Raw genomic sequence first — 17,418 nt, forward strand, 5'->3', positions numbered from 1 at the left:
TTACATAACATAAGTTAATGGATCCAAAAACCACTGTTATGGTGATTGCGGACTGATACCCACTATCATTGTAAATGACGCTGATGAGGGTTCTTGAAGGTGTTCCAGAACTGCAAATGGATTTCTTGCTATGTGTATATGTGCGGAAGTGGATTTCGGGACATTTAAAACCGAGGGAAAAAAATAGAGGTCTAAACCTTCATCTTGCATAGCCTACCTAATTCTTAATAAGTCAATGGAATTTTTAAAATCATTAACCATAAGAGTACCACCTCTAGGAAAGGGAGGATTCGAACATTCGAAATCACCAAAGTTTTAAAAAATGTTTCCCTTTTTAGACTCTGTAATCTCAATCGTAGAGGGTAAGATTTAAAGTGTCCATGGCAATGCTTTCAAGTCCCCCAAAATGATCCTAATAACCTCGAAGGTTCCCCTGCTCCAGTAATCCAAAGGGAGGTTCTTGATTTTGAGCCATCCTCCGTAGCCTTTCATGGTGAGCGGACGACTGTGTTTGTGTTTATCCCATATTTCGAATTTTAGGTGAAAAGAACTCATCGCCTACCATTTCCCTTCATTATTGATGAGATCCTTGATCGAGCCTTGGACAAGACTGATGAGAGCATTCTCATCGAACAAAGGATTCATAACTATCTTTGCTTGGAAATAGTTTGCTAACATTTTTCGAATCTTTTTCCAATAATCGAAGGCAAAGAGCTTAGTAACGATCTAGAGGTTTTCAAAGCTGGTTGGGATAACTTCAAAAATTCTCAATTACCCATTACACTTCTGCTTTCTGATATTCAAACCTGAGGAAGGACAAGGGGAAACCTCTGCTGCTACGTTTGTATCAACCAGCACTGTAGGACTACTGTATTTTCCTGACGCTTTCTTTGTGACGAAGCATTGCACTTTTTTGGTTTGACGTTTTCTGCTTAAACTTGGGTTGCTTTCCATAATAGTGGGAATGTGCTTTAAGTGATTTCTAAAAAATCATTTGACATATTCTTCCTAGAATAGAAATTGTCCAGCATATTTCGAAAGGATCTCCATCCTTGTTTGTTTTCCCTTGAGTACACCCTTATATTAGAATGCCCTCTTGATGAAGGCCAAAAGTCACAGCTTAACACCCAACCAGTCTTTATTTAAAATTTCGAAACTTTCAATCTACCTCTATCCACTTCACCCAGCTTTTGAAAGAACTTGTCCTTTGGCCCTCTTAATAATTCTAAGACCGCCTTCCAACAACCATTCTAGATGAAATCTGGAGATTAACAAGATTTTGCAAGCTTCCACATCTTCAACGTGAATCTGATATCCCTCTTTCCAAGTACAGTAATGAGACTCAAGGACTTTGCAGCTGACTACCTCCATATTTAGATGAAATCGCCGGCAGCCGAAAGGAAGGAGGATAGAGGAGAGAGGAGAGCAAGGAGAGAGAAACTACCTTTTTGATATCTTCTTGTTATGGTGCGTTGGAATTTCTGAAGAGTGTGTTCATTGATCAAATCTTCCTCAGTGTGAAACAAAGCATTGAGATCAGTGTTCAGGAGTTACTTTGAGTGCTAAATCTCTTTTCTCAAACTGAATGCCTTCCTCACTACTCACACTAAAAGGAGAGTTTACATCTCTATCAACCTCTGATTTGGCATAGGAGTCGGAGTGTGGTCGGGGATACCTCCCAAGAATTTAGTCTTAAAGTTAGGATCAGAGGAAACATAGTGCGAAAATTGCAAAATAATGGAAGCTTGGGGTTCTGACCTGTAAGAGAGATGAAGAATGGAAATGGCATAGGCACATTTTCTCTCCAACAAATCAGGGTTTTGTTCTGATATTAGCTTGGCCTTTAGAGATCTTAATCTTGTGACCCCCTTCAATCTCTTTCTACTAACAAAATGTTTCGGGAATGGTTTAAAAGGATGAAGGAATTTTCTGTTACCGACTTGTTTTTAGTTTCGGACTTCGATCTTGTCGAGGAAGAGAAAGATGTAGAGGAGAGAGAGACTGAAGATGAAGAATTGGATGGGATTTTACCAGGTGGAATTTTGATGGGCACTTGTTTTTGCCTTTTGGTCTAAGTCTGAGTAAGAAAAAAGTGCTAAGGGGGTGTCCACTTAGTTGAGACGTCTTAGTGCACTTGTTAATCCTTTAGGCTTTGACCTTCTCTCTTCGTCGTATTATCTTATGTAAATGTCTATTTATTTTCTTAATGAAGAGGCTCATTTCCTTTTTTTAAAAAAATAAAGGATTGAACATACATATACGCATTCACACATATGTTTCTTTGATTAGAAGCCTGACATAATTTCTATGGTTTTCTTCAAACATCAGTTGTGGTGAATGTGCAATTTGTTTTCCCCCTTCCAGCCATAAAATAATCCCAAAACAATTAAACCAATACCTGAAATACTTAGCTGTCGCTCACATAACCTCCAGAAATTTTTAACAGTAGATGCATCAGGGCAATAGCCTAATCTTTCCAGTTTTGTTGAAGAATAATTTTCCTTCTTAAATAAAAACCACAGCTCCGCAAGAATGGTACAAACCTACACATATTCAATGTTGCTAAATCAGTATGATATTTAAAGAGATCTATGAGGATTTCCATATGCTTAGTGAACTTCAAAGATACGGGGACAAGATGTACGTACTCGATAGGCCAGCTGATTACCACTTTTACAAACTTCAGTAGGATCATTCAGGTATAGGTCCAGATGCTCAAGCAATGCATTCCGTTTATTCAGTAAGGATGACAAAGATTCTATGGACACTGTTTCACTATTTATGATAGAGTGTAGAGACCACGCTAAATCTAAGTAGAGGTTGAGAAGTAGAAAACATACAACCTGCATAGAAAAAGAAAAGAAAATGCTTAGTCTTTTAAATGATTAACTGTTCACCCATTACCCGCCCTTACCTCATCGTCCATGCTTCTAAATTTCTGAAGAATCATCATAATATCACCATATATGCTTTCCATAGGAACAGGTCTGGATAACTGAAACTCATACAACCTTTTCAAATTTACAAGAAGAGAGTACTCATCACCACCATCCTACAGACATTAAGCATTCCAATAAAATATATTCAGAGGGAGTGAGGGAGGGAGGGAGGTGGTCTAAAGGAACAATATTGACTCTATGTACCTCTAACTCTCTCATAGCATGCTTTAGTTTTGCAAAAAGTTCATCTTCAAGTTCCTTCAATTTATTACGGGAAAAATCTTGCAACTCCCCTTGACTATCAGTGCAACATAAGTTAATTGCCTTCATGCACGATCTCAATGCTTCCTTGTCACCATGCTTGAAAAATGCTTCTTTCATTAGTTGAAGAACATTTTTATAATTCTGTGGGGAGAAAAGTAGTGGGACAGCAGATAAATTATGTATTAGAACTAAGGAGAAAGAAAAGTTGATAGCCAGCTGAAGCAAGAACGAACAGCACCTGCTCTTGCCTCTTCAGGGAATAAAGTTCAAGATTCATGTGTATGATGATTTCAACTAAAGATGGAACTTTTGCTTTATCAGCCACGAACTTGCGTAGAAGTATGGGATAATTCTTCATTATGGCAACAGTTATGTCCCGTCTGTTGCTTTCAAATACTTCCTGATAGCCAAAAGAAACAATGACTTAGGACTAAATTCTGCACTAAGTTAGCAACAAAAAAAAAAGCAAAAAAAATTGATAATTACAAATAATGTTATAATAAATTGGTGTAGGATCACACAGTAACCAATACAATCACCAAGACAATATGAAAAATGGGGAAGATGAGAAAAAACAAAAATCTTATCTTTGATTAGTTTAATGCATTGGCATGTACCGGATGTGATACATGGAGCATAAAACAAAAAACATAATTACCTGATTCTCGTTTACTAGCATCCTTATGTTGTTTTTTTCTTTTTTATTTGGAAAAGGAGACAGCCTCCTTATTATGATGCAAACTCAAAATACAAAAGATATATACTAAGAGTACATGAATAGAGACTTAGAGATCAAGGGACGCACCCGAACATCTCAACTAGGTTGACATCCACTTAGCGTCACTAGCATGCTTGTCCAAGGCATTGTTTGCCTATGGCCACATGCCTGAACATCCTCCTTATCTTTATGTTTTGTGCTTAGTTTAGTCTATTGCTTTCTTTTTGTTGTCACCAATCTAGGATGTGACATTTCGCCCTTTTCATGTGTGACATTTCACACTTTTCATATGCAAGCCTGTCAGAGCTAATAAAGGTTTAGAATGAAAGAGACATAATAGTTGAATCTCCAATCAAGCAGTGATTTGGTCAAATTAGTCCAGAGTAGCCAAGGCCCCTTTTTCAATAATGGGCCCAGAATAATCTGATGCCTTATATTTGAATTGAATGAACTGTAAAAAACCCAGCTTACTTCAAATAAAGAGAGAAAACTGCCCCAACACTTGGCTGAATATGGACAGGACAGATGCAGTAGATTTTCTTCTTCATGAAGGCAGAGAACGCATACAGAGGGCAAAAGACAACTTATCTGGGAGCTTTCTTTGCATGACCAAAGAGCGGTTTAAAAACCCAAAAAGCATAATCCAGACTAAAATGCTTACTCTTCTAGGGCTACTGGATTTCCTCAAGGGTTTGTATGCCTTCTCTATACATCGGAAGATGCGGCAAAGTGATTCACAAGAGATTTAACTGAAAACTTACCAGATGGTAAGAGTAAGCATGATAGACCGAAAAATTGAGCCGACCGACCAAACAGAAATCGGTCGGTTGGAAAACGAGAAGGGTCAATCGGGTTCGATTTTGGAAAGTTTCAAATCGAGAATTTTCAAAAATTATTTTTAGTGTTAAACCGACCAACTGACCTTTACTAATAGATGTCGAGATCAGTTTGACACTTTTACTAAACTGACTATGGTCGATTTGGGGTTGGTTTTGTCAAAAAATCGACTACGACTGACCGATGATCACCCCTACCAGATGGATCCAGAGACCAAACCCTTCTGTCAATAGAATCTACCACCTGCGTATGTGAAAGGAGGTGAAGCAGTTTTGAAATTCTGAAATTTCCTCTTCTTTAAGAAATCTTCTAAAAAAATTATAGACCAAGAAAGGGTGGAGTGGTCCCAATGTGCAGCTACTGATCCATTAGGCAGCAAGGTGATTCTAAACAGCCTTGGAAAACGAAATCTAAAGGGGGTATCTTTAACCCACACATCATACCAAAAATCAATTCAAGTTCCATTTCCAAGCTTGAAAGTGGACAATGCTGCTACCTTTCTCCATACTCTGGAAATACCTATCCAAGGGCTTTTTAAACTATTTCCAGAGAATGCTTCCGACAACTTGACGCCAAAGAGACTCTTCCTGCTCCATAAATCTCCATCCCCATTTAGCTAACAATGCTGAATTTTTGCTACTTCGCCCTCCCAAACCAAGACTACCATCTAGTTGAGGGCGGGAGGCTCTATCCCATTTTACCAAATGGTTGATTTTGCTGTCTGAGTGACCTTCCGAAAAGAAATTCCTTAATAGCCGTTCCAAAGAGGAAACTACCTTAACCGACATTACATATAGAGACATGTAGTAGGTTGGTAAGTTTTCCGGAACCGATTAGCAAAGCATTTGCCTGCCCTCTTGAAAGATTAAATCACCTCCATCTATCCAATTTTTTATTAATGCAATCAATCACCTATTGCCAATAGATTTCCTTTTGGATACCCTCCCAAAGGCAAGCCAAGGTATATAAAAGGAAATTCCTCGGTTTGGCATCCTAGTTTTCTGGCCATGTAGTTCAACTCCTCACTCAAGTTGACACCACTAAGTGCTGATTTTTCCCAATTAATTCTCTGTTTAGAGCACCATTTGAACAACCCTAAGGTGTTCTTTAATTTAAATAAACATATTTTCATCATGTTTGCAGAAAGGAGAGTGTCATCGGTATATTGAAGGAGAGGGCCATGAACCTTCTCTTTTCCCACCATGAATCCTTCTTACAGCCCATTTTCATAACTAGAGCTCCCAAAACCTCACCTACTAAAAGAAACAGGAAGGGAGATAAGGGATTCCCTTGTCTGATACTCTCGATGCCGTTATTCGACCACGTAGTTTACCGTTAATAAAAATGTCGAATTTTGTGTTCTTCAAGCATCCTAAAATCTAGGATGACCATTTTGGATCAAAATTCTTGTTGTACAGAATTTTCTCTAAGAATCCCCAATCTACTCTGTCAAAGGCTTTTTCGAGGTCAATTTTCAAAATCCACCCTTTCTTTCTTTAGGCACAGTAGTCTACTATAGCCTTATTTTCAGTTAAAACTGGATCCATTATCTATCTCCCCTAATAAATGCACTCTGAAAAGGGCTTATTATTGAGTCCATAACCAGCTTTAACCGTTCAGCCAACACTTTTGCCACCACCTTATAAGATAAAGTGGTAAGACTTATTGGTATGAAGTCTTTTATTAACACTGCAATTTCTTTTTTCTAAATCAAGAAAAAGAAATTTTCTCAAACACAGGCGTTTAGTCTTCCATTTATATAAAACTCTTCCAAAAGCTTTTCGAAGCTTGCCTTGAAATGTGCCCAATGTTTGATAAGGAACTCAACATTAAATCCGTCTGCTTTGTTTTTTCCTAGGGGTTCGCCTGCTCTAAGAATTTCTTGCATCTGTAAAAAGTCCGGTGTGAATAGCGTTCTAACTTGATGTCACCCAAGGCTAGTCCACATTTAGAGGAAAGAACCTTACACTCGGCATCCTTTTATATAGATTTTCATAAAAACTCAAAATCAGCCCTTCGATACCATGGAGTGGTCTAGTTACTGCCCCAGAATCATCCACTAGCTCTGTGATAAGATTCCTTCTCTTCTTTGCATTCAGAAAGCAATGGAAGAATCCCAAGTTCTCATCCCCCACTTTCAGCCAATTTAGCTTACTTTTCTGGATACGGTTTCTTTCTTTAGTCTCGTAAATGCTTAAGAGCTTGGCTTGCAAGGAGTTTCTATACTACATTTCTTCTAAGTTTAAACCATAGGTTTCTACAAAAGCATCACAAAAGGCCAGGCTTTTCAACAAAGACTCTTGTTTCTTTTAGAGAGATGCTTGGAAAGCAGTTGCCAAGCTTCTACCGCTGCTTTCACTTTTTGCAATTGTTCATGAAGAGCAAAACCAGCACATCCATTGCTGAAGGAGTATCTTAAGGCTTTATCAATTACTTCGTTACATTCTTTATTCTGCAGCAGACCATTGTAGAACCTGAACGGGAAGGATCCCCGTAAAACAGCACTTGCCTCCAGCACCAAAAGGAAATGATCAGAAAAGGGGCATGTGTGTCTGGTGATGCTTGTATTGTCAAAACGTCATCCCATTCCTTATCAACGAAGAAACCATCCGACAAGGATCTAGCAACTAAATTTCCTTCTCTAGACCATATAAATCTTTCATTTTGGAGAGGGATTTTCGTGAGATTTGTTGTATCAATGAACTTATTAAACTATCGCGTTCCCCGTGTACTTCTACCGAATGGAAATCTCTCAAATGCCCAACGGGTGATGTTGAAGTCCCCCCCCCCCCCGAACACCAAGCATCAAAACAATAATCCAAAAGCGAGAGAAGTTCCAGCCACACTAACCTTCTTTCTCTGTAGTCACAAGGCCCGTACACATTAGTGATCCAACAAATTCTTTTGCAAGTTTTGGAGCATTTAACCGACAAAGAGTACCTTCCTTTAATTGTTTCAACTACAGTTACCTTACTCGTATCTCACATTGTCACAATTCCACTAGAGAGGCCAATTGATGCCACAAAATCCCACCCTATTTGCTTGGAAATCCAAAGAGATTTTATGAAAGCAGCTTCCAAACACTCCATCCTGAATTCCTGAATTAGGACCACCTCTAGATGAATTTTTTTCACAAAATTCGTAAGGGCTAAACGCTTAGACAGGTCCCCTAGTATTCTAGGATACCACCTTCATTCTGAAATCAAACAAATATCAACAATTACAAAGGGAGTTTAGCATAAGAGTCAGGCTAGAATTATGCCACAATCTTTTACAATAGGCACTAAATGTCCCGGCAGATTTGAAGGCTTTGCAGAAGGTCAGGGGGCTACCAGTGCTGAGCTACTGTGATCAAATTCTGCTGCAAACAAGGAGTTAAGATCCTTGCCATTAATATCCTCAACAAATTCATCATCGTGGCCACTAATCAAACCCTCAGAGTCCTCACTACTGACACTGATTAGTGATTCTAGTACAACATCCTTCTTCTCATTGTTACTGCCAACGGGTGGCTTGGTGAATCTCTCAAGAAAGTGATCTTTGAATTAGGATGGGAGAAGCTTGTATGATTGAATAATTTGGAAGCTAAAGGATCAGAAATTAACCTGTTTTTTCCAGGTGGTGCTGGAATGAGAAAGTTGCAGTTTTTTAGAAGATATGGATTGTCACAGTAATTGAGGCTCTGTTTATAGTCCCCGACTTTGGGGATGCTTCTCTTGAATATTAACAAAACATGCTCCTGAAAGTTCGGACCTCAGAAGAGTTGTCCAAACGTTATTAAAAGAAGTTTCTTTTTGGATGAAGTGCTTCAAAGGGCTCTTTGGTGAGCTGGATTCTTTGTATTTGCTGAACTGGTTTTTTGGGGATGAACTACACCAATCTTAGCTGGCACACTTTGGGTTCTGATGCACTATGCTCGAAATAATTGGAGACGTTCTTTTTTACCATGCCAGGGGAAGGGGTGTCATTATTGGAGTCTTCCTAAAGTTTCTTTTTTGAACTTTGAAAACCTTCTTTAAGTTTCTCTGAAGGACATAGAAGGCTTCTTTTCTTTTGTCTCTTTCTTGTCTTCTTTTTATTCCTTTCAATTCAAACCATTAACTTCTAGGCTTTCTCTTTATGACTTTATCTTAAACTTCCGAAAACAGAAGCTACCCTAAGCGGTTATGGGAAGGTTAGCTCATAACTCAACTTATCGGAAGAGTGGCTTTCCTTCTCCCACAGAGTGGTTGAATATGAAAGGAATAAAAAGGCAATGGAAGAAACAAAAGAGAATCAAATTCAAGAGGAGCCGCAACGCAAAGCGACTGTTTAGGAGTGCTGGAGCCTTCCGAAAGGGTCAACACAAGGATCTTACTTCAAAGCAATCTCTAGAGTTTTCCCTTATCCAACTTTGATTTGAAAGGAGTATCATCCGACAAAAGAACGAATTGAACTTGACCATTATCCACTAAGAACTAAATGCTAGGCGAAGGCTCGATTAATTGAACGAGACTGGCCGAGTCTCATATGAAGCATACTAGAAAGGATAGAAAGAGTTGCAATGCTGGATAGTTTGGCATCGTTAATTGCAGGAGGTAAAACATAGCCTTTACCTAAATTACTGTTGGGTGTCTTTTGAATTGCTTCCTTTGCCTTCTCGAATTCATATTATTTAAAGCGGTTGTTTGATGGGATTTAGGGGCCCACATAATTAACCGCACAAATGTCAGTGGGTGCACTCTTTCTCTTTTTAAATTGCGACTTTTCACATTCTAGCAACACAAGAATATCACCTGCCATAGTGCCACCAGTCTTCTTCACCAGCACCGAAGGTGAGTCATGGATGAAATTCAAAGCCTCAAAAGGGTTTCAAGAGAAAGAGGTCTTTGAATCAAAGGAGAAAATAGACACGCCGACTTGTTCATCCTCCATAACTTGCTTAAATCTTAAATTATCAATTGGGGTTTTGAAGTCTTTAACCACCAACCTTCCTTTGGTGATGCTTGGGGGATCCATGAGCTAATTGTCAACAAAATTCAAGAAAATGTTTCCCATGTTGAAATAAGTAATTTCAAGAGTGGTGGGTAAGAAACCACATAAGTTTTGTTTGACCTGAATACCCCAAAAAGGTTTCCAATTACTTCAAAAGTTTTCCTGCACCAGTAGTCCAACAGTAAGTTTCGAATTCTCAACCAGCCGCCGAATCCTTTCACCACCTTAGGTCTATGGTGCTTGAATTTATCCCACTTTTCAAACTTTAGGTGGAATGATACCATCGTCTACCATCTTCCTACTTCAATTATGAAGTCCTCAATTGCACCTTCATCGATACTAATAAGGGGGTTTTCATCAAACAAAGGATTAATAATGATGCTTGTTCCACGAAATGTTTCCAGCATTTTCCGTATCTCCCTCCAGTCAAAGAAAGCAAAGAGGTTCATGACAATCCATAGATGATCAGAATGTGCTCTGGTAACTTCCAAATTCTTTATGACCCAATGGCTTTGTTTTGCTGCCTTCAAAACAGAGGAGTCATCATTTTTGGAGTCAGTCGGACAATCCGTAAAATTAGCCCTCTGTTTTCCCTTCTTTTTATCCCATGCTATGCCACCGCTCGCTGATATCCTGTCTCCGTAGCTTAGAAGTGGGCCTTTTATTCGTGAACCATCTTGTATAGTCTACCTTGGTTGAAGCTCTTCAACATTTTATGGAAATCTAACCACCCTACTTGTCCACCCCTGAACACCCTCGAGAATGTTGGAGTGACCATCTGACAGAGGCCAAAAATCACCGCATAGCATCCATCCAACTTTGGACCTGATTTTCGACACTTTCATTCTTCCTTGATCCAACTCTCCAAAATTATGAAAGAAACCGTCTTCCATACCTCTCATGAAGGCTGCTATAGATTCCACGAACCAGTTCAGTTGTGCCTCTGAACTGACAGCCTCTTTGTGCTTCCACATCTTCTACTTGGAACTTTCCATCTTCAAACCAGATACGGTAATCTGCTTGGAGAACCCAGTAGCCTATCATTTCCATCGTTTTAAAACTTCTGACTGAAAGCTGAAGAAACGCTACGAAGGCAGACGAAGAGGCAAAAGCTGAGTCGCCATAAACCGAGACAAGAGAGAACATAATAAAATTACGAAAAGTTGGACAAGACCCGATAAACCCGAGCAAAACAAGAACTAAATACAAAGCAAAATTAAAAACTTTCAACAAGGAGCCCCAAATCAGCTGAAATCTTGATCATAAATTGCTTCGGAAATGAATGGGAAAGAAAACACCAAGAAAAGGGAACCAACTGTGCTGCTTCAAGCTTTATTTAGAAATACAATCCTGTGCCTGAAAGACTTGTTGAAATCTTTCATCTCACCAATAAAAAACTGCACGTGTACTACTAAAAGGTTTAAATCTGAAAAGCTTTTAGTATTCCAAGATGTCGAACAGAATTATGAAAAGCTTTATATCTTCCAAGATGGGTATGGCAGGGCATAGAGGGAATGTCAAAGCCAGCTGATAACTTGCAAATATTTTAACAACTTCAAAACAGAAAACACAGCTTCAATCTCTCGAAAAATGAGCACCCGGATTAGGAATGGGATTAAAAGCTAAGTGGATGAAAATCTGAGAAGAATTGACGAGGTTGACTATTTGATGGAATGAAGAAGTTGAGCACACAATGAGTCAAAACTAGACTGAGCAACATAACCGGCTTGTGTTACTGACACTGTATGTAATTAAGAATCAACCAAAAACAATATTGTATTCTGCTACCAGTGACTTCAGATGTCCAGGGATACCACAAGAATGACCTTGAGATAGATTATCCAAGGTCAAAACATCAACCAGATCTTCCTCACTCTGAAACAAAGCATTCAGATCTGCCTCCACTGGTTCAATTTGTCTCTTCCTCTCATTCTCGGCCAACTTTTCGAAATGATCAACTTCCTCGCTACTTACACTGAAAGGGGATTCAATGGCTGACTTTCCTTTCTTCTGAGAAGGAAAACTCAAGCTATGGCTTGGTACTCCTCTCAAAATTCCACCTTCGAGTTCAGAACTGAGAAAACAGAGTACTTGAATTGATGAGTATGGGAAGCTTGAGAATGCAACTTGGGCAGGAACCTGTAATTGAGTGCATCTTTCTTCCAACATAACTGGTTAACTTTCTGAAATCAACTTCGCTTTGGAGCTTTTCTTCTTAAGCTTTGCCTTCGTTCTGTTCCTTCTAATGAAATGTTTTGGAAAAGGTTTGAAGGGGTGTGAAACTTCCGTGCTTTTGAGTTGCATTTAGACCTTGTTCTAGAGGTAAATCTGGATGAAGAAGAGATGGAAGAAGAAGAAGAAGAAAGCGAGTGGGAAAAAGAAGAAGCCGAGTAAGACGAAGAGGAGCTACTAACAGACTTATCAGCGGGATTTTTGTTGGTCTCTGATACGGCACTAAATACTCAGAAGAGACCTTGTTCTAGAACTAATAAACATGTCCTCTTTCTAGCTATGACTTGGTGCAAATGTACATCTTTTTATAGCTCTTATTGGCCAATTGGAGAAGTCTTATGTAATCCCTTGGCTTTGGCTATATGCCCTTTTGTAAATTTCATATCATCAATGAAATTTGTTTCTTATTAAAAAAAAGATGGAAAATTGTATTTCCAATCTTGCTTATTATTTCTTTATCACTCCCTTTACGAGTTTGTTTCCCTTTAACATTTTTTTTCTTCTTTATTGCTCTCTTTATATAAATCTCTTGTTCTTTGAATTCATATTAATAAAGAGGTTGATATTTTGTCTCTGTTTCAAAAAATATATATCAAAGACGAGTAGTTTCTAAGAAAATGGAGATTATTGTTATTATTGTTGTCTGGGTTCAACTAAAATAAGAGTTCTATAATTGAGGTATTTCCCTTTTTTCACTAAATATTAAAGGAAGGTAAACCATTACAGATTGCACACCTTTTGAGCTTTACTGAAGTACTGCTTCCGATTATCTGTGGCAGGAACAATCCTTTCACCAACTGCCTTTTTGATAGATGCAGAAAGGAGACGAACCAAGTTTGTGGCATCCTCATCAGTAAGCTCAGTTCTTGGATTTTCATCTAGGAGCCTGGAAATAATGCACTTCCAGTCCTGCAGTCAAAAGTTTGAAACAACATCCATATAAGAATACGGCTTTACCATGCGAACTTTTATTAAATAAAAACAAGAACTTTAAACATATTTGCTGCTTCTTCTATTCACTTCTCTGTTCTTTAGAAGAATGAGGGGTAATGAATAATAGTGTCAGTAATGCAAATTTTGCCTTGAAAGCAATCCAGAACTCAAAATTAACTAAAAGTAGTTCCCCATATTAGATATGATTGATTACTCTCAGCACTCTTTTTACAGACTTATTCTCAACTCGGACTATTGGAGTAGGTGAATTGACAATGATATCATAAATAGACTTCATTAGCCAACAATATACGTACATTATTTTTTGGAGGGTAATAGTTGCGTGCATTCCCAGCATCACTCATCTTTTTTCATCCCTTCTAACCACTCACATCAAAAAAATACTAAAATGTTCTATAAAAAAGGAAAAGGCAAATTTTGCCACATGGCAAGTTATGATTGGACAATTTAGTAGGATACACAAAGATAGATGATGTCCGGTATGCAACTAAGTATTTTTCTTTTTTGGAGATCCCCATCCAAGGATTTTTAAGACTTGAATGATCTATTCCAAGAGTGTGTCAAGCAAAATCAGGATGATAAAGCCAACAATATATTCTTTTTTATGTAGCCTAAGTAAATTCAAGGTAAATTCTCCAAGAATCAAGATTGTGGACCTTTTATTAGAATTATTTGTTTCATACAAGAGGGGAAGACTCTGATTTATAGAGTTTATTTACAAATGGGGTAAAAAGGGAATTAACCTAGAATATTACCCAATTAACCTCATTCTTCCTACATCACTTTTGTTGCCAAATTATTGAACTAGATTAAAGTAGCATCTAATTATGATATTAGGTAAGAAAAACCATGGTCAACCAGAAAATTAAACTTGTCTCCAAATACCCCACAGAAGATCTACTATCTCTCCCACCGAATACCCCATAACAAAGCACACCCTAGACTTCCATAGAAAAACCCCATTCCTTCGACAACGAATGATGGAGGAACTTATCGATCATATCAATGAAAGCTCTAGACCAACTAACTAAAGAACGAACAACAAAAAAAAAATGTTCCAAAACCAATCACACAAAAGTACATTTTCAAAATAGGTGATCCATATCTTTTTCCGCCCTCAGGCACTTAATGTAGCAAAAAGGCCCACCCAACCAAGGGCAATCTTCCTAAAAAAACCTATCCAAGGTATTAATTCTTCCACGATAACCTGGCAGATAATGAAGTTAACCTTCTTCAGGATTTTTACATTCTAAAGAACTCAAAAAACGATTCTTAAAGGAAGAAGGATCCAAAAAGTAGTGAAAGAATAACTCTTCTTCCTTGCCTAAACATAGCATTCCCTAATAAAAATAAATAAGTAAATTAATGAAGATTAATGCAACATAGTTGTTGCCTAAAATATTGAAGAAGGTTCTCCCATTGATGATCGATGCTAAACAAGTGGGCTAGGTGGAGGAGCAACACATCCTTGATGCGATATTAGTTATCGCAGAGGCTGTTAGGGATAGACTAAGTGAAAAGATGGCTTTTGAAGTTAGATCTTAAAAAGGCATGTGATAAAAGTAGATTGGATTTTTTTTAGAAGTGTATTTAGAGCTTTGAAGTTTCGGCCCTAAATAGAAACATTGGATTTCGGGTGTATATCGATAGTGAACTACTCGATCTACATCAATGGGAGGAAACAATTTGCTAAATAGAATTAGAGCATCAGTTAGGCGACCCTCTGTGCCCCTTTCTCTTTGCAATCATAGGAGACTACATCGTTTGATTCAGAGAGTACCTCGTTGGAAGTCACTCATCTTCACTATGTTGATGATACTTTTATCTTTTAACCAATGCCAATCGATATTCTTAATAATTGGAGACTTATTTTGAAGCCTTTTTCTTAATAGGTTTTGAGTCGCCTTAAACTTGGTAAAGACAATTTTAATTTCGGTTAATGGAAGAGTGAATTGGATCCTATGTTTTCTTTTTCTTTTTTGATAAAATAAACAACTTTCATTGAGAAAAAGATGAAAGAATACACGGGGGAACAAAAAACCAAGCCCACAAAAAACAAGGGACCCCCTCTTCAAGAAGTGGGTCCAACCATACAAAATAAAGTCTAAAGGATAATTACAAAAGGCCTTTGAAATTGAAGCCCAAAAAGAAACAAGAAACCAAACAACCGATCAAATCTACCTGCTCCCCCTTTCAACCTCCTGAACACCCTCCTATTTCTCTCATCCCACAACACCCAAATGACACACAGGCATGCCACAACAAATGGCCTTTCTCCCCGAATGGCAAATTGAGGAAAAGCTCTTCGATCATCTCTCTATGTTGAGCATATGAAATGGCAAACGCCTGAAAAAGGCATCCCAAACGTAGCTTGTCATCTCAAACTGCCAGAGAACATGGTCCAAGTCTTCGTTTGCCTTCCAACACAAAATACAGCAAAAAGGACCAATTAAAGAAGGAAAATTTCTAGAAAGTCTGTCCAACGTACCAAGACGGCCGTGAAGAACCAGCCAAGAAAAGATTTTTACCTTTCTAGGGACCTTAATCCTCCAAGTCAAAGAAAAGATCAACTCGCCCACCGAGGAAGGGTTAACCAAACGCTAAAAGAAAGACTAACACGAGAACCCTCATGTCTCTCCTCCCCAAACGGAAAAAATGACTCTCAAGAAGGGAAATAAGAGTCACCACTCCATCACTTCCATATTGAAAAAAGCACGATGGAACCGAAAGGAAAAAGAGCAAGAGCTCCCAATCCACACCAAAAAGTTTGTAAGCAGTTAGTTGCATGATCAAAAAAATTTCCTTCCTCATCTCATATCTTAGCTTTCCTGGGGAAACAATCAAACAACAATTGCTTTCTGGGTCCTAATATCTACAAGCTACAACAGGCTATTATGATTCAGCTAACTTTGTACTGCTGGCATAATAAATTGAACTTGAGTTTAATTTTCAATAAACCTAACTTGTCTGTTTATTTTTAAGTATCCCATTAACTGTAATAAAATAAAATCTCAGAAAAGCCTGCAAATAGCTGAAATTGGAAAGCATTTATTTTTCTTGAATAGGTCTTGTGGTTTGGAAAGCTAAGTTTTTATTATTATTTTATTTGTGTTATTTTATTTTGAGTATTAGCCTCTTTTCATTTCATTAATGAAAAGTTTGTTTCCTTTTTAAAATAAAATAAAATAAAATCTCAGACTGAACCTCTTTTTTCACTCTAACATACCTTCATGGCGTTCATATATTCCCAAACATCATCGACAACATAGATACTTAATATCGGATCCGTTGAGAACTCTCTCAGGATTTGCAACATTCTGCCAAGATGAACCTCAGAAGAACTATTGCCATCACCTAAGACAATAAGTAGCACCATAGTTACTTTCTCTAAACAAACAATAACATGAAGAATGAGATATATTTTGTATCAGAGCAAAACCTCTCCGAGAAGATTGGGAGCTAGTGAACTTCTGAGCAATCAAGTGATCATACACTAATGCTCCTATGGCATGTCTGATCTCTGGTGGATCATCAATCAGTAAATCATAAAGGGGACCTAAGTCATCGTCCGCTAAAAGTTGATGTCTGAGACACAAAAATAAATAAATAAATATGCAGAATAAACAAGGTTTCGAAATAAATTCAGCGGAGTTACCTTAGCAGTTGTTTAACAAGTCCTATGGCACACACAGCCACAGAGACATCAATGTCATCTGCCAATTCAATCATCCGATTAGAAAACCTCTCAGTGAAAAGACTAAGTGTTGGCACATTATCGTCCACCTCATAAAGATTCTGCAACGCAAGAACAGAAACTTTTCTGACTCCAGCATTCTGCAACAACAGAATAAGAGAGAACATTGAAGATGCTTCCACATGGAAGGTGAATAGGAAACGTCAAATTTTCCAAATCAATTAACTTACTTTGTCATTCAATGTCCACCCAAGATACTTTAAGTATAAATCCTGCAAAAATAGTGATGGGTAGGACAAAATCCATACTCCTAATGATTGTATGCACGACATTCTGATGTTTGGATCAATATCACGATAACGATGCACAAATAACCTTCAAAACAACACACTAATCAAACTTAGGAAGTAATGAAAAAGAATCCAACATTCCTAACAGAACAAGCTATCAGTCCATTTAGAAATAAAAAGAAAAGATTGTACCCCGTAAAAATCTTGCGCATCATTTCCTCCAACACTGTAATATTTTCATGAGTCATAGAAAACCTTTTATTTAAAGACTCTACAAGAGGTCCCTCAGCTCGTTTCTTCTTTTCAGCATCTAATTGTCTACGAGTAGTTTCACGTTGAACACCAAGCATTTTGGCAACACCAATGAAAGATGTAACAAGTTGTAGACCCATCAATGAAGCTACTTGACGATAAACCCTCGGAGGAGTACTGCACCATATTCATATTAAAATAAATAAATAAATTATTCTAGGGAGAGAGAATTACTTTAAAGAAAGTACTAAATGATAAATTCAG

At 37.9% G+C, this 17,418-nt stretch overlaps 1 protein-coding gene across 5 annotated transcripts in view; it reads right to left on the bottom strand.

The window, feature by feature from the left end:
- Window positions 1–17,418, bottom strand: part of LOC103492089 (sister-chromatid cohesion protein 3) — a 35,000-nt gene that overhangs the window by 15,426 nt on the left and 2,156 nt on the right. For all 5 annotated transcript variants that reach the window (XM_017045490.2, XM_008452281.3, XM_051081202.1 and 2 more), the window contains exons 7-17: window positions 17,095–17,331; window positions 16,843–16,987; window positions 16,574–16,752; window positions 16,358–16,503; window positions 16,145–16,272; window positions 12,700–12,873; window positions 3,442–3,603; window positions 3,144–3,344; window positions 2,915–3,052; window positions 2,649–2,843; window positions 2,399–2,543 (exon numbers count right to left, since the gene is read on the bottom strand). In XM_017045490.2, the coding sequence (XP_016900979.2) occupies window positions 2,399–2,543; window positions 2,649–2,843; window positions 2,915–3,052; window positions 3,144–3,344; window positions 3,442–3,603; window positions 12,700–12,873; window positions 16,145–16,272; window positions 16,358–16,503; window positions 16,574–16,752; window positions 16,843–16,987; window positions 17,095–17,331 (1,850 nt within the window). The remainder of the gene's footprint in view (window positions 1–2,398; window positions 2,544–2,648; window positions 2,844–2,914; window positions 3,053–3,143; window positions 3,345–3,441; window positions 3,604–12,699; window positions 12,874–16,144; window positions 16,273–16,357; window positions 16,504–16,573; window positions 16,753–16,842; window positions 16,988–17,094; window positions 17,332–17,418) is intronic.

Source organism: Cucumis melo, chromosome 2 (genome assembly GCF_025177605.1).
Source record: "Cucumis melo cultivar AY chromosome 2, USDA_Cmelo_AY_1.0, whole genome shotgun sequence".
Taxonomy (NCBI): Eukaryota; Viridiplantae; Streptophyta; class Magnoliopsida; order Cucurbitales; family Cucurbitaceae; genus Cucumis; species Cucumis melo.